The 20,181-nt window shown below is 41.5% G+C and overlaps 1 protein-coding gene and 1 long non-coding RNA gene across 2 annotated transcripts in view; one reads left to right on the top strand and one right to left on the bottom strand.

The window, feature by feature from the left end:
• Positions 1-348: 348 nt before the first annotated feature.
• The window catches only part of LOC311103838 (autoimmune regulator-like), a gene marked incomplete at its 3' end in the record, with an annotated part of 37,049 nt that continues 17,216 nt past the window's right edge, over positions 349-20,181 (top strand). The window contains exons 1-4 of the mRNA XM_084145477.1: positions 349-791; positions 5,206-5,380; positions 5,605-5,841; positions 16,990-17,109. Of these exons, the coding sequence (XP_084001603.1) occupies positions 648-791; positions 5,206-5,380; positions 5,605-5,841; positions 16,990-17,109 (676 nt within the window). The remainder of the gene's footprint in view (positions 792-5,205; positions 5,381-5,604; positions 5,842-16,989; positions 17,110-20,181) is intronic.
• LOC311104120 lies at positions 18,761-19,871 on the bottom strand. The gene is made up of 2 exons (XR_014610136.1): positions 19,367-19,871; positions 18,761-19,186 (listed from the first exon to the last, which is right to left on the bottom strand). It is a non-coding gene; the product is annotated as an uncharacterized lncRNA (long non-coding RNA).

Genomic DNA, 20,181 nt, shown 5'->3' with positions numbered 1-20,181 from the left:
TTGGTCCACTCCGGACCAAATCTGAACAAATCATAGACGTCTATGTTTGGTTCAGATTTTGTCCGGTCTGGGCCAGCCTTGATTTGGCCCAAACATAGATGTCTATAAATTACGTATTTTAACATCTGGAAAATACGTATTTTCACCTTTTCATTCAGAACCTAAATTGAACCTAACTTTAACCCCTGGAAAAATACGTATTGTAGACGTCCTTTTAACATTATTTTGCTTACTGGGACTATTCTGGTGGGGCTGCAATTTTGTTGTTTGCCTAGGGCGGTAGAGTGGCCAGGACCGACCCGTCACATGAGCACTTTCACTTTCCAAACGTCATTTGAAGTGGCCTTCAGTGCTGGCGGGAGATCGATTTTATCTTCGAAAATAACAATACCAACATGTTGTAGACCTACAGCTGAAAAGTTTTTGATTACGTCCATCGTCCAAACTGGAATGTAGACTATTTTCGTCTCGATTGCTTTTGCGCGTCTATCGTCTGAATCAAACGGAAATAGCCTACAATCATATCAATATGAACCGGTTCGTTAATTATTAAACTGTTAATAATATTCAGTGACCTGGTAAATATAGCATTTTTTTCAACAAGAAAACTGATTTGAAGAGGTGAACTGCATTTGCGATCGGCGCCAATGGACCCGTTGGATTTTCTGACAGATAAGCAGTTACTGCAGTTTTTGCGCCATAGTAGGACAGAGATGTCGTGCATGGAGAAACCACACACCTTTCTTAACCAGCTCCGTGACCACCACCTCATTCCGGAGAAAACGTACAAGGTGAGAGCAGTAGAGACCGCCAAATTCCTATAGACATACCCTCCCACTCAAAGGTTAAATGTAATCCCATCGGTCACAATACCGAAAAAAAACGTGGGTAGGCCTATTTTACATGCTTTAAATAAGGTAAAGTTGTACTTAACAAATAAGTCATATATTATGCATTATTAAGGTGAAGTATGATTCAGATAAGTTTCATTAGATTTCTCAAAATGTTAACAAGACAAGGATACATCTCGAAGACCTACTTTTACACCAGAAGTCTTTATTCAACAGCTTAAAAAACAAATAGATTGTTGAAATGTTTTAATATTTTGTTTCATGTTTAAAGGGTCTAGTTTACATAGGCTGTGTGCCTTAATTTTCAATACATTTACTTTAAAGGGGTCATCATGAATTTGACAGTAATTTATAGTCAGCTCAGTGGCAAGTAAAATTCAGTGTTTAATATTAAAGTACACCTACTGTAATATAAATACAGTATCATAGCAAGTACTGTGTAATGACACAGTACAATACTGTAAACTTTACTGTATTAGGCCTATACTGTAAAAAAGTAAATGCTACAATCATCAGAATGAATGAATGATTGGCTGAATGAATTACATTTGAGGTGAGGGTTTGTATTTCACAGTATTTTACTGTAATTACAAGGAATTGGTGCAAGATTTGACCAAATATGTAGGAAGAGGTCATCGTCTGATGGAGTCTGTGAAGGAAGAAACCACATGGAAGAAGTGGTAAGCAAGTTATGTCCAAAAAACAGATTTTCACCAAGTCAAATAAATGTATTGTGTTAGAGGTATCATGATGCTTGTATCTAAACCTTTTTATGGCAATTGTGTCTGACATGTAGCATTATTGAAAAAAATCTGTATTGGGTTAAAGATGTGCAGGTGTACATCTGGTCTGTAAGAATATCGAGGCTGAAGTACAAGTGTTGACCTGGTTTGTATGAGTGTTGAGGCTTGGGCACTGGGGTAGACCTGTTTTATATGCATATGCCCCTGGATTTACCTGGTTTATATGATTAATGGGTTGTAGGGATACACAAGTCTCATACAAGTAATGGGTCTATTGCCCATTAAAATCCTTTCTGGCAACAAGTTTGTGGTAGGAAAGAAAGTGAATGGGGATAGAGCACATGTGTTATACCACTGTACTATGGGTTTATCTATGAAATGATAAGCGTATACAGGTCAAAGGTCATAGGTCATAGGACCAACATGAAAATAACAAGTTTGGGGTGTGCAGCGAATAGCTGGATATACAGGTAACTGAAAAAATAAAGGAAACACTTAAAACAAGGGTTCTGGCGGCTCTGTTATGGTGTGGGTGCATTTTCCTGGCATGGTTTAGGTTTACTCAATACCTTAGAGGGCAAGGTAAACACCAAGAAATACACAGCCATTCTGAGTGATCACCTTCAACCTATGATTAATCATTTCTATCCTGATGGGAGTGGTCTCTGCCAGGATGACAATGCCCACATCCACAGGGCACGAGTGGTCACTGAATGGTTTGATGAGCACGAAAATGATGTTTACCATATGCCATGGCCATCTCAGTCACCAGATCTCAACCAAGTTGAACACTTATGGGAGATTCTGGAACGGTGCCTGAGACAGCGTTTTCCACCAGCATCAACAAAACACCAAATGATGGAATTTCTCGTGGAAGAATGGTGCCGCATCCCTCCAATAGATTTCCATACACTTGTAAAATCTATGCCAAGGCACATTGAAGCTGTTCTGACGACTTGTGGCAGCCCAACGCCCTATTAAGACACATTATATTGTTGTTTCCTTTATCCTGGCAGTTACCTTCAGGTTACTGTTGGTGACTTGGGAAGGAAAGTGGGTAACAGGGCTGAGATAGGCAAGTAACAGGGATGTGTATTGGCAAAGGAACTGGGGTCTATGATTAGCAAATAGGGCATTTAGGGATAGGATATGGGTGCATCGGTACTTGATTGTATCAATATTAGGGTATTAGCACGTAGGTGTTAGGGTTAGAGCATGGGGTAACAGGGCTGGGGTGTGTGAGTAATTGGGTTTAGGTGTGTGGGTAAGTGGGCTGAAGTACAATGCCAAGCGTCATATCTGGAGGAAATCTGGCACTATCCCTACAGTGAAGCATGGTGGTGGCAGCATCATGCTGTGGGGATGTTTTTCAGTGGCAGGGACTGTGAGACTAGTCAGGATCATGGAAAAGATGAACAGAGCAAAGTACAGAGTGATCCTTGATGAAAACCTGCTCCAGAGCGCTCAGGACCTCAGACTGGGGTGAAGGTTCACCTTTCAACAGGACAACAACCCTAAGCAAACAGCCAAGACAACACAGGAGTGGCTTCGGGACAAGTTTCTGAATGTCCTTGAGTGGCCCAGCCAGAGCCCGGACTTGAACCCGATCGAATGTCTCTGGAGAGACCTGAAAATAGCTGACAGAGCTTAAGAGGATCTGCAGAGAAGAATGGGAGAAACTCCCCAAATACAGGTGTGGCAAGCTTGTAACGTCATACCCAAGAATACTCGAGGCTGTCTGAACCGGACCAAATCTGAACCAATCATAGACATCTATGTTTCACAAGTTTGGAAAGCACAGTACAGTACAGTAGAGCACAGCAGAGTACAGTACATTGCAGTACAGTACAGCACAGTAAAGAAAAGTTGACTATAGTACAGTAGAGTACAGTACAATACAGTAGAGCACAGTACAGTAAAAAAAGTAAGTATAGTTCAGTACATTAGAGTACAGCACAGTAGAGTATAGTTCAGTATAATGTACTGTATTGTTTAATACTTTACACTAATGTACTATACTGAAATAAACTGTACTCTACTGAATTAAACTCTACTCTACTGTACTCTACTGATTTAAACTCTACTGTACACCTTACAGTACTGTACTGTAGTACTTTACTCTACCGAATAAAACCCTGATTCAACCTACAGAATTTATTTGGTAAAAATTCTTCCCCCTATTTTGCAAGTAAAGGTGCCTGGAAGAACCTTTTGGGTTGTCACACCAGCGGAACCTTTCTGGTTAAAAAAGGTTCCTAGAGGAACCGCTCTGAAAAGGGTCCTCGAGGGTCTTCGAGGAACCTCTGTGTAAAGGTCAATGATGTGTATAAACCCTGGATGACTGACAGTGGGTTCTGCATTGAAGCCACCGCGCAGCCATCTTGGTACTTCTCCATTGTAAAACATATTTGCATTTATTCATGTCTACATTCATTTTTGACGAGTTTATTGTATTACAGACACCTTAATGCATACTTTTAAATTATATAATGTGAGCTAAACATAAAATAAATACAAATATATAAAAACACTTTGTACTAATGTTACTGTCCCCACTACAACAACAAAAAATAATTAAATACATGTCATTTTGTCCTTGAAACATTGAATTGAAATACTGTATTACTGTATAGTTATTCCATTCATTCCGCTGGAGGACTGCTGTAAATCTCTTTTATCAACATATTCGGCTCTATTTACGCTCAGATGCGAAAATGCTAATTAGCATCAAAGTAGACATCATGCAAGACTACAAATCCCTGCAAGCTCCTGCACGTCACCTCTAGCTGACACCTTTGCTAACAGGTATTGTGTCAATTAAAAACTTGCACAAGACATTTCACAGAATTGTCCATTTAAAGAAATGTAGCTCATTTATTAATTACTACATTTAGCTAACATTAGATAGTTGATCCAGAGATTCCTACCTTTGCCTCGATTTGGTAGTCTGGTCCAGATCCTCATGGCATTTGTAGTTCTTTATGATAACCACATTAGCAGCTAATTAGCATTTCATTTTGGGGGGTAAATACAGGTGAATATATTGATAAAAGTCACCTTGTCCTAGAGAGATTTACACGGGTTATCAAAACGTCACGCCAGGGTAAGCCTACATGAAACACAGCCCTTATTTTAAGTGTTTCAAAAAAAAAAAGATGGGAAAAATGAACGATTGTAACCATTTCCCTGTTTGACCGCTAGAGGTTCCTTGAGGATCTCCAGGGTTCATCGGGTCAAAAAAAAGATGGGGAAAATGAACGATTGTAACCATTTCCCTGTTTGACCACTAGAGGTTCCTTGAGGATCTCCAGGTTTCATCGGGTCAACACTAATTCTAAGAATGTACTGTGTACACTAAGACCAGTCACTGTCCTATTACTAGCTGGGTACAAACAATATAAATAACAGGTCTTTGAATGTTATTGTAAGAGTGAAAATTGGAGTTGATAATCATTGATTAGTAATGCCTGATGTGTGTCCATAAATTCCTGTCTGTCACATGAACTGATTGGGATGGTCGTTGCTTCTAGAGAATCAAGTCTATCACTCCAGCCACAATTTGACAACCCCCACAAATTGGACCATAGTTTTGTATTTGACCCCTCCTGCAGCAGCTGATTCGGATGAGGAGTAAGGAGCTGAGGGAGAAGGGTGTGTACGAGGTGTTGGACTGGGTGGAGGCAGAGAGGCCCCACTGCATCAAGCTGTTCTGGAGCTGTGTGTTCAGGGACCACCTCCTGCAGCAGTACCCCACGTTACGCCTGCTACGAAACCACCTTCTGGACGGTCAGTTCTGGAGCCTTCACCCTTATTATTGTCTTATAATGGCATTCGTTAGTTAATATCGGTATATAATTCTAACTCCTAGTGGAATATAAATGTAGTCACAATGGTGGATACTTTGAAGTTGAGGTTCGAAGCCCTGTCAAATTTGTATAATGATTTTTGTAATTTGGTGTACATGATTTAGGTTGCATGGTTTGCTAAATGTTGCCTCCAATCCCTTCCAGGGTCGTTCACATTCTATGAGAAACTGCCAGAGAAGGTGGAGAAGAAAGAGGAGGAGGATAAGAAGAAGAAGGCTTCAACGGAAGGAGAAGAGGAGGAGGAGGAGGAGGAGGAGAAGAAGAAGAAGACAGGAAGGAAACAGAGGAAAAAGAGAAGTGAGAGTATGGAGGAGGAGCAGCCCAGCACGTCCACCCAGTCCACCCCCAGTCAGAAGAGGAAAGTCCCGAGGCTCAAATACAGTGAGTCCCAGGCTTCATGTTCCCTGGGGGAAAGAGGAGGCCTTGAGTCGGAAAGTCTAAAGTACCTGTAAATAACTGTCAAAGAGGAAAGATGGAGTCAGGAAAGATGGCGGACTGAACACAGCCGTGCAGATCACCTCAAGATCAAAACGTAATATTAAATATCAGTAAGTTAGACTAAATATTAGCACTTCATATACTGGTGGGTAATAACCTTCAATCTGGATAACAAGACAAAACAAATCATAAAGCTAGAGAAATGTATCGACAAATATTACGAAAACAAGCAACACCCAAATATGACAGAGAGTAAACAAGGAGAACCAATCTCCAAAAGGAAACGCGACTCCTCGACGGACACAGACGACTTAAGCTTTTCACCACCGGGAATGGTAAGGGCGGACACCGATCTGATAAAATCAATAAATGACAAACTGGGCATACTTGAATATAAAGGAGTTGAAGGCGAGCCTCGAGATGATTGATGAAAAAGCTGCGACAATGGAGAAAGAAACTAAAAAGCTAAAAGGGACAGTCAATAAGATTAAAACGGACGCTAATGAACTTAAAAAGAAGAACATCTTTCTGAGAGAAGCCTTACTTGACATACAGACTAGATCTATGAGAGAAAATCTGGTACTTACTGGTATCCAAGAGAAAGAAGGGGAAGTTCCTGACAGTGTAGTGAGGGAGTTCCTCCTTACAGCACTTCAGATTCCACACGAAGCTGTCGACAAAATCCAACTCGAACGTGTACACCATTTCGGACAGAGGAGACAGAGATATGAGCACCCAATCGTTGCCAAATGTGTGTTTTAAAATAAATAAAATAATGGTTAAAAGCCTGGGTAAAAGACTTGCTGGCACGAAAATAGGCATGAATGATAATTTCCCGAAGGAAATTGCAGAACGGCGCAAAGTTCTGTACACAATCTTCAAAGACAATAGATTAAATGGGAAACGTGTAGCTCTCGTAGTCGATAAAATGTATATTGATAACCAAATATTCTGAGACACAAAGACTACGCCATGGCCATTCTGAAAGTTCTAATAGAGGAGTCAAATAATAAAACACCCAATACTAGCCATGGTAGGGATTGTGATAATAAAACACATTTATAGTATTTATAGTATTTTATAAAGGGATAAGACGGCAATACAAGAAAAGATAACTAGCGAAATAATAAATCTTCAAATATTACTAATTAGAACACAAAAGTACTCAATCAACATAGTGGAGATAAAAACACAGCAAACAGAAGACATAGAAGGCACAGTATGTGGGTATGTGTGGATGAATTGTGATGGAATGTGTGGTGTGCGTTTTTGTGTTTGGAAAAGTGTGGCGTTAAATGAGTGAGAAAGGAAATGGTTGCATATCCCAGAACCAATGTGTGTCTGTGAGCAGGGGTTGTGAGAGGGATACAGTACCAGTCAAATGTTTGGGCACACCTACTCATTCATGTTCTTTTTATTTTTAATTTTTTTTAATTTTTCACATTGTAAAATAATAGTGACACATCAAAACTATGAAAAAACACATATGGAATAATGTAGTAACCAAAACAATGTTAAACCAATCTAAATATATTTTATCTTTGAGATTATTCAAATAGCCACCCTTTGCCTTGATGACAGCTTTGCACACTCTTGGCATTCTCTCAACCAGCTTCACCTGGAATGCTTTTCCAACAGTCTTGAAGGAGTTCCCACATATGGTGAGCACTTGTTTGCTGCTTGTTTGCTGCTTTTGCCATTAAACCCCTACAACTCATCCAGAATGCCGCAGCCCGTCTGGTGTTCAACCTTCCCAAGTTCTCTCACGTCACCCCCCTCCTCCGCACACTCCACTGGCTTCCAGTTGAAGCTCGCATCCGCTACAAGACCATGGTGCTTGCCTATGGAGCAGTGAGGGGAACGGCACCTCTGTACCTTCAGGCTCTGATCAGTCCCTACACCCAAACGAGGGTATTGCGCTCATCCACCTCTGGCCTGCTGGCTCCCCTACCTCTGCGGAAGCATAGTTCCCGCTCAGCCCAGTCAAAACTGTTCGCTGCTCTGGCACCCCAATGGTGGAACAAGCTCCCTCACGACGCCAGGACAGCGGAGTCACTCACCACCTTCCGGAGACATTTGAAACCCCACCTCTTTAAGGAATACCTGGGATAGGATAAAGGAATCCTTCTACCCCCCCCCCCCCCCAATTGTAAAGTGGTTATCCCACTGGCTATAGGGTGAACGCACCAATTTGTGAGTCGCTCTGGCTAAGAGCGTCTGCTAAATGACGTTAATGTGCCCTTGAGCAAGGCACTTAACCCTAATTGCTCCTGTAAGTCGCTCTGGATAAGAGCGTCTGCTAAATGACTAAAATGTAAATGTAAATGTTTCTTTCACTCAGCCGTCCGACTCATCCCAAACCATCTCAATTGGGTTGAGGTCGGGTGATTGTGGAGGTCAGGTCATTTGATGCAGCACTCCATCACTCTCCTTCTTGGTAAAATAGCTCTTACACAGCCTGGAGGTGTCCTATTGAAAGTCATACTCTCACTAAGCCCAAACCAGATGGGATGGCGTATCGCTGCAGAATGCTGTGGCAGCCATGCTGGTTAAGTGTGCCTTGCATTAAATAAATAAATCACAGACAGTGTCACCAGCAAAGCACCCCCACACCATAACACCTCCTCCTCCATGCTTTACGGTGGGAAATACACATGCGAAGAGATCATCAGTTCACCCACACGCGTCTCATAAAGACAAGGTGGTTGGAACCAAAAATCTCCAATTTGGACTCCAGACCAAAGGACAAATTTCCACCGGTCTAATGTCCATTGCTCGTGTTTCTTGGCCCAAGCAGGTATTTTCTTCTTATTGGTGTCCTTTAGTAGTGGTTTCTTTGTAGCAATTCGACCATGAAGACCTGATTCACACAGTCCCCTCTGAACAGTTGATGTTGAGATGTGTCTGTTACTTGAACTCTGCGAAGCATTTATTTGGGCTGCAATTTCTGAGGCTGGTAACTCTAATGAACTTATCCTCTGCGGCAGACGTAACTCTGGGTCTTCCATTCCTGTGGCGGTCCTCATGAGAGCCAGTTCCATCATAGCGCTTGATGGTTGTTGCGACTGCACTTGAAGAAACTTTCAAAGTTCTTGACATTTACGTATCTTCTGTATACCCCACTTCCTTGACACAACACAACTGATTGGCTCAAACGCATTAAGAAGGAAAGAAATACCACAAATTAACTTTTAAGGAGGCACACCTGTTAATTGAAATTCATTCCAGGTGACTGCCTCATGAAGCTGGTTGAGAGAATGCCAAGAGTGTGCAAAGCTGTCATCAAGGCAAAGGGTGGCTATTTGAAGAATCTCAAATATAAAATATTTTCATTTGTTTAACACTTTTTTGGTTACTACATGATTCCATATGTGTTATGTGATAGTTTTGATGTCTTCACTATTATTCTACAATGTAGAAAATAGTAAAAAAATTAAGAAAAACCCTTGAATGAGTAGGTGTGTCCAAACTTCTGACTGGTAGTGTACATTATAAAATAAAGTATACATAAAATTATTTTTTTGTTGTCCTATCATGATGGAATGGTCCCCAGCCCTATGTCCCAACTGAGCGACCCATACACCAAAGAGAAGTCCCCATCTGTTTTATGGCCCTGCTGTAAGTTGCCTATATGCAGCCAAAACAGAAACATAAATGCGGTCAGAGACCTACTAGAGCAGCACCGCCCCCTCAAGATTCTGAGCCTGCCTGGCAGGGTTGGTCCTACAAAGCCAGAGCCCCCTGATGGGAGAGCATAATATACAAGGAAATTCTCAAAGCTGCTAATGAGAACCTTGACGACCTTGTACCTAGCTGGTGGGGATTCCGGTGGGGTACCCCCAACCAGGTAGTGGCAGTGCTGGCAACACTGGCTGCAGTAACCCATGGGGAGGGGGTCCCAATCTGACAATCAGAGAGGGGGCATATTATTGTGGCCCTGGTGGCACAAAATAAATAAGGAAAGTTCTGACTGCACGGAGATGCTGGGGAAATGGTTACAATGGGGGACCAGAGTATTTGTGTTTCAGGGGAAGAGGGTGGATCTGATCTCCATCACCTAGGACTTGACATAGGTTAATGAAATCTCACATTTTTGTAAATTTTTGCTCAATCTGGCATGCTTTCTCAAACAACTGTAACTGTATATGCATTCGTAATTCAGGTCCTTTCTTGAGTTGGGCTCTGGGATGTAACAACCATTGAGCATCTGAGCTTATGGTTGATTGAGGAGGAAAGGGGTTGATTGTGTAAGAGTATGTGCGTGTGTGTGTGTGTGTGTGTGTGTGTATGTATGTATCCCACATCTATTGCAAGGAGGTAAGGATGTTAGGGAGAATATAGGATGAACCACAATCCTTCGCATGAACTGCCGACATTATTACGATATTGATGAAAATTAAGATATGCAAGATATTTGAATAGATACATATTTTTAATAGCTATATATATATATATATATATATATATATATATGTATACAGTGGGGAAAAAAAGTATTTAGTCAGCCACCAATTGTGCAAGTTCTCCCACTTAAAAAGATGAGACAGGCCTGTAATTTTCATCATAGGTACATGTCAACTATGACAGACAAAATGAGAAAAAAAATCCAGAAAATCACATTGTAGGATTTTTAATGATTTTATTTGCAAATTATGGTGGAAAATAAGTATTTGGTCAATAACAAAAGTTTCTCAATACTTTGTTATATACCCTTTGTTGGCAATGACACAGGTCAAACGTTTTCTGTAAGTCTTCACAAGGTTTTCACACACTGTTGCTGGTATTTTGGCCCATTCCTCCATGCAGATCTCCTCTACAGCAGTGATGTTTTGGGGCTGTCGCTGGGCAACACGGACTTTCAACTCCCTTCAAAGATTTTCTATGGGGTTGAGATCTGGAGACTGGCTATGCCACTCCAGGACCTTGAAATGCTTCTTACGAAGCCACTCCTTCGTTGCCCGGGCGGTGTGTTTGGGATCATTGTCATGCTGAAAGACCCAGCCACGTTTCATCTTCAATGCCCTTGCTGATGGAAGGAGGTTTTCACTCAAAATCTCACGATACATGGCCCCATTCATTCTTTCCTTTACACGGATCAGTCGTCCTGGTCCCTTTGCAGAAAAACAGCCCCAAAGCATGATGTTTCCACCCCCATGCTTCACAGTAGGTATGGTGTTCTTTGGATGCAACTCAGCATTCTTTGTCCTCCAAACACGACGAGTTGATTTTTTACCAAAAAGTTATATTTTGGTTTCATCTGACCATATGACATTCTCCCAATCCTCTTCTGGATCATCCAAATGCACTCTAGCAAACTTCAGACGGGCCTGGACATGTACTGGCTTAAGCAGGGGGACACGTCTGGCACTGCAGGATTTGAGTCCCTGGCGGTGTAGTGATGGTAGGCTTTGTTACTTTGGTCCCAGCTCTCTGCAGGTCATTCACTAGGTCCCCCCGTGTGGTTCTGGGATTTTTGCTCACCGTTCTTGTGATCATTTTGACCCCACGGGGTGAGATCTTGCGTGGAGCCCCAGATCGAGGGAGATTATCAGTGGTCTTGTATGTCTTCCATTTCCTAATAATTGCTCCCACAGTTGATTTCTTCAAACCAAGCTGCTTACCTATTGCAGATTCAGTCTTCCCAGCCTGGTGCAGGTCTACAATTTTGTTTCTGGTGTCCTTTGACAGCTCTTTGGTCTTGGCCATAGTGGAGTTTGGAGTGTGACTGTTTGAGGTTGTGGACAGGTGTCTTTTATACTGATAACAAGTTCAAACAGGTGCCATTAATACAGGTAACGAGTGGAGGACAGAGGAGCCTCTTAAAGAAGAAGTTACAGGTCTGTGAGAGCCAGAAATCTTGCTTGTTTGTAGGTGACCAAATACTTATTTTCCACCATAATTTGCAAATAAATTCATAAAAAATCCTACAATGTGATTTTCTGGATTTTTAACCCCTTTCCTCCTCAATCCTCAACGGTTGTTACATCCCAGAGCCCAACTCAAGAAAATACCTGATTTACGAATGCATATATATATAAAGCAAATTGAGGTGAGAGCATTGGAAATGCTTTTGGCGGTTGAACTGCTTCTGTTTTGTGGGTGGCACTGTGTGCTGTTTTCGAAGGATTGGTCCTGGCCTCTCGGGGGGCCTAGGGATCCAGGGGGACGGGGTTGGTCTGCCGATCACTGGGATGACAACCCAACTTGGGATGGGGAGGGGCTTCAGCAGGCGGAACAGTGGAGAACAATTGGAGGGTTACTTAGTAGCAATGCAAATATCATGGTACACCTACAGTGGGGAGAACAAGTATTTGATACACTGCCGATTTTGCAGGTTTTCCTACTTACAAAGCATGTAGAGGTCTGTAATTTTTATCATAGGTACACTTCAACTGGGAGAGACTGAATCTAAAACAAAAATCCAGAAAATCACATTGTATGATTTTTAAGTAATTAATTTGCATTTTATTGCATGACATAAGTATTTGATCACCTACCAACCAGTAAGAATTCCGTCTCTCACAGACCTGTTAGTTTTTCTTTAAGAAGCCCTCCTGTTCTCCACTCATTACCTGTATTAACTGCACCTGTTTGAACTCGTTACCTGTATAAAAGACACCTGTCCACACACTCAATCAAACAGACTCCAAATTGTAGACCTGCACAAGGCTGGGATGGGCTACAGGACAATAGGCAAGCAGCTTGGTGAGAAGGCAACAACTGTTGGCGCAATTATTAGAAAATGGAAGAAGTTCAAGATGACGGTCAATCACCCTCGGTCTGGGGCTCCATGCAAGATCTCACCTCGTGGGGCATCAATGATCATGAGGAAGGTGAGGGATCAGCCCAGAACTACACGGCAGGACCTGGTCAATGACCTGAAGAGTGCTGGGACCACAGTCTCAAAGATAACCATTAGTAACACACTACGCCGTCATGGATTAAAATCCTGCAGCGCACGCAAGGTCCCCCTGCTCAAGCCAGCGCATGTCCAGGCCCGTCTGAAGTTTGCCAATGACCATCTGGATGATCCAGAGGAGGAATGGGAGAAGGTCATGTGGTCTGATGAGACAAAAATAGAGCTTTTTGATCTAAACTCCACTCGCCGTGTTTGGAGGAAGAAGAAGGATGAGTACAACCCCAAGAACACCATCCCAACCGTGAAGCATGGAGGTGGAAACATCATTCTTTGGGGATGCTTTTCTGCAAAGGGGGCAGGACGACTGCACCGTATTGAGGGGAGGATAGATGGGGCCATGTATTGCGATATCTTGGCCAACAACCTCCTTCCCTCAGTAAGAGCATTGAAGATGGGTCGTGGCTGGGTCTTCCAGCATGACGACCCGAAACACACAGCCAGGGCAACTAAGGAGTGGCTCCGTAAGAAGCATCTCAAGGTCCTGGAGTGGCCTAGCCAGTCTCCAGACCTGAACCCAATAGAACATCTTTGGAGGGAGCTGAAAGTCCGTATTGCCCAGCGACAGCCCCGAAACCTGAAGGATCTGGAGAAGGTCTGAATGGAGGAGTGGGCCAAAATCCCTGCTGCAGTGTGTGCAAACCTGGTCAAGACCTACAGGAAACGTATGATCTCTGTAATTGCAAACAAAGGTTTCTGTACCAAATATTAAGTTCTGCTTTTCTGATGTATCAAATACTTATGTCATGCAATAAAATGCAAATTAATTACTTAAAAATCATACAATGTGATTTTCTGGATTTTTGTTTTAGATTCCGTCTCTCACAGTTGAAGTGTACCTATGATAAAAATTACAAACCTCTACATGCTTTGTAAGTAGGAAAACCTGCAAAATCGGCAGTGTATCAAATACTTGTTCTCCTCACTGTATATGGACACTTAATCACTATGGTACTTTTTATTGGTACATTTACAAGCATATTATGATAAATAGATTTGAAACTTGTATCTCATTATGGTAAGTGGTGAAATAAGTATAGCCAGTTATAATGGTAATGGCTTAGCAGATAATAACAAGCTCAATTGGTAGAGCATGGGGCTTGGAACGCCAGGGTAGTGTGTTCGATCCCCGGGACCACCCATACGTAAAAATGTATGCACACATGACTGTAAGTCGCTTTGGATAAAGGCGTCTGCTAAATGGCATATTATTATTATTTATTTACATGGCTCAAAGAGAAGGAATATAATATCTATTGTTTACAGGAAACTCATTCAACAATTCTAGGTGAAGTTGTGTGGAAAAAGGACTGGGGTGGGACGAAATATACTTCTCCCATGGGCAAAGAAACTCAAAAGGGGTGATGATATTAATTAACAGTAATTTTGATCCGAATGTGCAAATTGTCCAAACAGATGCGCAAGGTAGATGGATTATTTTAAATATGTTATTGGACCACAAACACATATGGCTCATTAACCTTTACGGACCAAATAATGATGATCCACGCTTCTTTGACAATATATATAATAAATTATCAACCCTGCAAGCAATACAAGACTCTATTATTATGGTGGGTGATTATATAATACTGTTTTAAATAGCTCAATGGACCGTAAAGGAAATCACACTACAAGCAATCACCCTCATGCTCTTAAGGAAATCATGAATGTCATGGATACATTAGAACTAGTGGATATATGGAGGCTTAAATGTCCTGACCTAGTGAGATATACATGGCGGGGACTCAATCAAGCTAGTCGTCTTGACTTCTTTCTAATGTCATTCTCGTTGGCACCAAAAGTTTAAAAAGTGTTGATAGGGGACAGAATGCGGTCGGACAATCATATCATTGGCATATACATTACTCTTACTGAATTTCCACGTGGGCGAGGATATTGGAAATTTAATCAAAGCCTATTGGATGATAACTTGTTTTTAAATAGGACAGAGGAATTTATAACTGAATTTTTCCGACATAACATAGGTACAGCAAATTGAGAAAAAAAAATCCAGAAAATCACATTGTAGGATTTTTTATGAATTTATTAGCAAATTATGGTGGAAAATAAGTATTTGGTCACCTACAAACAAGCAAGATTTCTGGCTCTCACAGACCTGTAACTTCTTCTTTAAGAGGCTCCTCTGTCCTCCACTTGTTACCTGTATTAATGGCACGTGTTTGAACTTGTTATCAGTATAAAAGACACCTGTCCACAACCTCAAACAGTCACACTCCAAACTCCACTATGGCCAAGACCAAAGAGCTGTAAAAAGGACACCATAAACAAAATTGTAGACCTGCACCAGGCTGGGAAGACTGAATCTGCAATAGGTAAGCAGCTTGGTTTGAAGAAATCAACTGTGGGAAATGGAAGACATACAAGACCACTGATAATCTCCCTCGATCTGGGGCTCCACGCAAGATCTCACCCCGTGGGGTCAAAATGATCACAACAACGGTGAGCAAAAATCCCAGAACCACACGGGGGGACCTAGTGAATGACCTGCAGAGAGCTGGGACCAAAGTAACAAAGCCTACCATCAGTAACACACTACGCCGCCAGGGACTCAAATCCTGCAGTGCCAGACGTGTCCCCCTGCTTAAGCCAGTACATGTCCAGGCCCGTCTGAAGTTTGCTAGAGTGCATTTGGATGATCCAGAAGAGGATTGGGAGAATGCCATATGGTCAGATGAAACCAAAATATAACTTTTTGGTGTAAACTCAACTCGTTGTGTTTGGAGGACAAAGAATGCTGAGTTGCATCCAAAGAACACCATACCTACTGTGAAGCATGTGGGTGGAAACATCATGCTTTGGGGCTGTTTTTCTGCAAAGGGACCAGGATGACTGATCCGTGTAAAGGAAAGAATGAATGGGGCCATGTATCGTGAGATTTTGAGTGAAAATCTCCTTCCATCAGCAAGGGCATTGAAGATGAAACATGGCTGGCTCTTTCAGCATGACAATGATCCCAAACACACCGCCCGGGCAACTAAGGCGTGGCTTCGTAAGAAGCATTTCAAGGTCCTGGAGTGGCCTAGCCAGTCTCCAGATCTCAACCCCATAAAAAATCTTTGGAGGGAGTTGAAAGTCCGTGTTGTCCAGCGACAGCCCCAAAACAGCACTGCTCTAGAGGAGATCTGCATGGAGGAATGGGCCAAAATACCAGCAACAGTGTGTGAAAACCTTGTGAAGACTTACAGAAAACGTTTGACCTGTGTCATTGCTAATAAAGGGTATATAACAAAGTATTGAGAAACTTTTGTTATTGACCAAATACTTATTTTCCACCATAATTTGCAAATAAATTCATTAAAAATCCTACAATGTGATTTTCTGGATTTTTTTTCCTCATTTTGTCTGTCATAGTTGACGTGTACCTATGATAAAAAATTACAGGCCTCTCTCATCTTTTTAAGTGGGAGAACTTGCACAATTGGTGGCTGACTAAATACTTTTTTCCCCCACTGTATATATTGAAAATATATATATGGGGGTGTGATGGGTGATTTCGAGGGAGTCAGGCGCAGGAGGGTAAATCATAGAATAACAGGATTTATTCTGAAACACAGAGTTACGCAGAAATGCGTCAAAACACTCCAGTTCGCAAAACAGCCGTACTGGAAATAACAAGGCAAACAGGGAAATATTCCGCCGATATAAAATACACGGAGCTCCACCAAGCTTCTACCCTCTAATAAACAATCACACACAAAGACAAGGGGGCAGAGGGAACACTTATACCAGTACTGATGAGGGGATATGAACCAGGTCTGTGTAATAAACAAGACAAAACAAATGGAATGATGAGATGAGGAGCGGCAGTGGCTAGAAGGCCGGTGTCGACAAACGCCGAAGCCTGCCTGAACAAGGAGAGGAGGCAGCTTCGGAGGAAGTCATGACAGGGGGATTGGAAATGATGCCGACAATTACATTGATGGAAGCTACAATCTATCTGCAATATTAAAGCTGATCTACCTCTAAAATTAAAATCAAAATAAAAAAGTCTAAAGTACCTCTGTAATTTCAAACAGAGATTTTCTGAAATAAATATTGACTCCTGAATTCATAGCGTAGGAAGTCATTTTCTTTTTTTGGGGGTGTGACATATTTATTTATTTATTTTCAAGTCACATCTTAATGACTGTCCCCAACGTGTCCCAATGCAGGTTCTCCTTTAAGGAAGGGGGAGAAAGCTGACATCTGGACCTGGCCCTTCTACAAGACCCAGCTCCCAATCACCTGTGGGTACAAAGAAGGCTTGCTCAATAGGGACAAGCTGGCCAAAGGTAGGTCGCAACAATGGACTTAATATTATGTGTTTGTGTGTAATGGTGGATGTGGTTTGGCCCGAATAACCTTTCCTGAGACCTTAAAAGTGGCAATCTGCAGTTGCTACATCCATTTTTGGACTTATACATTTATGATATGTACCCATGAATTCTTGAGAATATAACTTATAAATACCTCATGAGCTTACTTCAACTGTCTTACCCCATCAGAACAAAATACTCCAATGTTTGTAAACAAAGTAAATGTAAACAAACACTGCATACCTTCAAAACATGGTTAAAACTATAATGTTAATAGCGTAGATGGTCAGTCCTTGCCTCCATAGCTCTTTTTTTCCAGGCCCATCCTTCAGCTTTTTACCGAAACATTGGTGGGGAAAACACATTGTTATTGTTTCATTTGCTGATTGCCCCTTTAAAAACTCCTCGAGACCAAGGCCCGTATCCACAAAGCATCTCAGAAAAGGTCCTATGAATTTTTTAAGACAGTTTTAAGACAAAAAAAAACTCCCAGTTCAGAGTAGGTTTTATGATGGTGTTAAGACACTGTTCAGATAAACTCTGAGCCAGGAGTAAAATCAACTCATAAACTTTTATCTCAGCTGGTAATCACGACAGTTTGAGGTACCGCAAAGGAAGGATAGTGATGAGGCTCATTGACATTGCAAATGATGGGGAATAACCAATCGTGAGGAGGCGTTGCCAGCTGTGAACTCTACAGGTAACACGTAACCATGGTGAATGTGACTGTAGCCGACATCAAATGTTGCAATGGTAAAAAGTTTGATATCACTTTGCCTACTCTAATATATTAGCATGCATATATTTTTTTAACCAATTCTGATGGTTATTAATAGCGGAATTTTGCCAATATTACCGTTATATAAACACAATCATCACTTCCGTTTAACAACTCTGAACAGTTTTGGCACAGTAGGCATCAATTCACTTGCCAATAATGTTGCATACAACGTTGCATACAGCGTTTGAAAGGTCTATCATTTTCATCGAACACAATCAAAGTCAATATAAGCCCTAGATGCCTTCAATTGCCCAATTTATAGGCATGCCCAATTTAGACATATTTTTTTAACAAAGTGATGTTATGTAGATAAATAAATAATCAAAAGAAAACGTGTTTATTTATTAGCCTAGTGGTTCTAAGTATTTAGGCATATAATTGTGAAATAGGCCTCTTGAAATTGTTGCCAAAAGCTCAAGAGATACTGTTACAATTAGGTCTAGATTATTTATGGATTGATCATGTAGAAATATCAAAACATTATTTTAACAACTCCAAAGTAATTGCATGTGGTGCAGGAACCACTGACTCGCTGTGTTTTTCTATTATCAAGACACCTGCTGGTAACTCTTAACTGGTTAGGACAGCTCATGAGGTGTACAAAATATCTGTCGACTAGGTGTGACTCATGACTAAAGGCTTCAAGGATAGCTTTAATTTTCTACCCATCAGCACTTACAATACATGTTCTACTCTGATACCCTTTGTGAATATGGGCCCAGATCTAATGCATAGCCTTTAGTGCAGGGGTCCCCAAACTTTTTCCAGTGAGGGCCACATAACTTTTCCCTTCTCTGATGGGGGGCCGGTGTCAGTTTGTAACAGAAAAAGTGTGACGATCGTAGGGGAGCTTAAAAAATTTATTGTTTTCCAGAAAGCCACACATAACCAAATAACCCTTTCCAGGTTCTTTACAGAAAAAAAGTCAGGAAACAAATAATAACACTATTAATGAAATAAATAATAACTAAATAACCCTCTCTGAGTTCTTCACAGAAAAAACAGGAAATAAATAACACTATTTATGAAATAAATAATAACTAAATAACTCTCTCTGGGTTCTTCATAGAAAAAAAAGCCATGGAACATTAACTTTCTGTTGTGCCATGCACAATCTTAACAGATAAAAGTTCAGCTCAGTTGTCAGAGCAGAATCTCTCTGACACATATGAGCAGTCTCTTAAAGTTCTTGTGTTCCTTCCTTATAATCCTTTTGTAGGTTCCAGTAGGCTTGTAGACACCGCTGTTTGCAGCTCTCTCTCATCAACTTCCCTGTGAAAACCACAAAGGAAGCAGGTTGAGAAACTGAACTAAGTGATACAGCACCTACACAGCACAATACATTTCACTACCAGTATGGTTGTAAAGATGGATTTTATCCCAGTAGATTTTATTATGATTATATTTGTTTATGCTCAGAATGACTCATTCAAGTCAGAAAAGTGAGCTTACCTATGTATGTTCATCAGTGTGAACTGTGGGCCTGCATCTGGCTGGTGAGAAGTTGAATATCAGGTTCCATTCTAGTTACAGCCAGTCTCAAGCACTGATGCAAATGTTCATCTGTCAATCTTGATCTCATCTGAGTTTTCAGCAGTTTCATGCGAGAAAAGGTTTTCTCGCAGATATACGTGCTGCCAAAAACTGTGGACATTTTCATTGCGTGTTTTTTGATGTTTGGATATGTGTCGTTTGGGAGGGCGGCATAGAAGTCAATGAGACTGTTGGGCTTGAATGCGTCTTTCAGAACATCACAGTTCTGTAACTCAGCCAACTCAAACTGATATGAAGGCTGGGCTTCATCAATGTCGGCAACAAAGGGGTTCTGAAAAAGACGGATTTCTTTTGCATGAACATGTAGTTCACTGAATCGCACACCGAACTCCGCCTTCAGCATTTCCAGTGCTTCCACGCACTTTTCAGCTGGGAACGGGACCGCTGGGTTCTCTGTCGACAGGTTTTGGGTATTAGGAAGATGGACGAAGTTGCGCTTTTTCACTTGTTCCAAAAGCAGCGCTAATTTCACCTCAAATGCTTTTATGTGTGAATACATGTCGCAAATGAGTTTCCCCTCGCCTTGTAGCTGCAAGTTAAGGCTGTTAAGTATTTCTGTCACGTCTGTTAAAAATGCGAGGTGCCATTTCCATTCTGGGTCGATCAGCTCTGGGACCGTTTTGTCTTTTAAATGAAGAAATGCGTTAATTTCGGGTAGCAGCTCGTAAAAACGCCTCAAAACTCTGCCCCGGCTCAGCCATCGGACCTCTGTG

Source organism: Coregonus lavaretus, assembly GCF_964263955.1.
Source record: "Coregonus lavaretus genome assembly, chromosome: 28".
Classification (NCBI taxonomy): domain Eukaryota; kingdom Metazoa; phylum Chordata; class Actinopteri; order Salmoniformes; family Salmonidae; genus Coregonus; species Coregonus lavaretus.
This window is presented reverse-complemented; position numbering and strand designations above follow the sequence as displayed.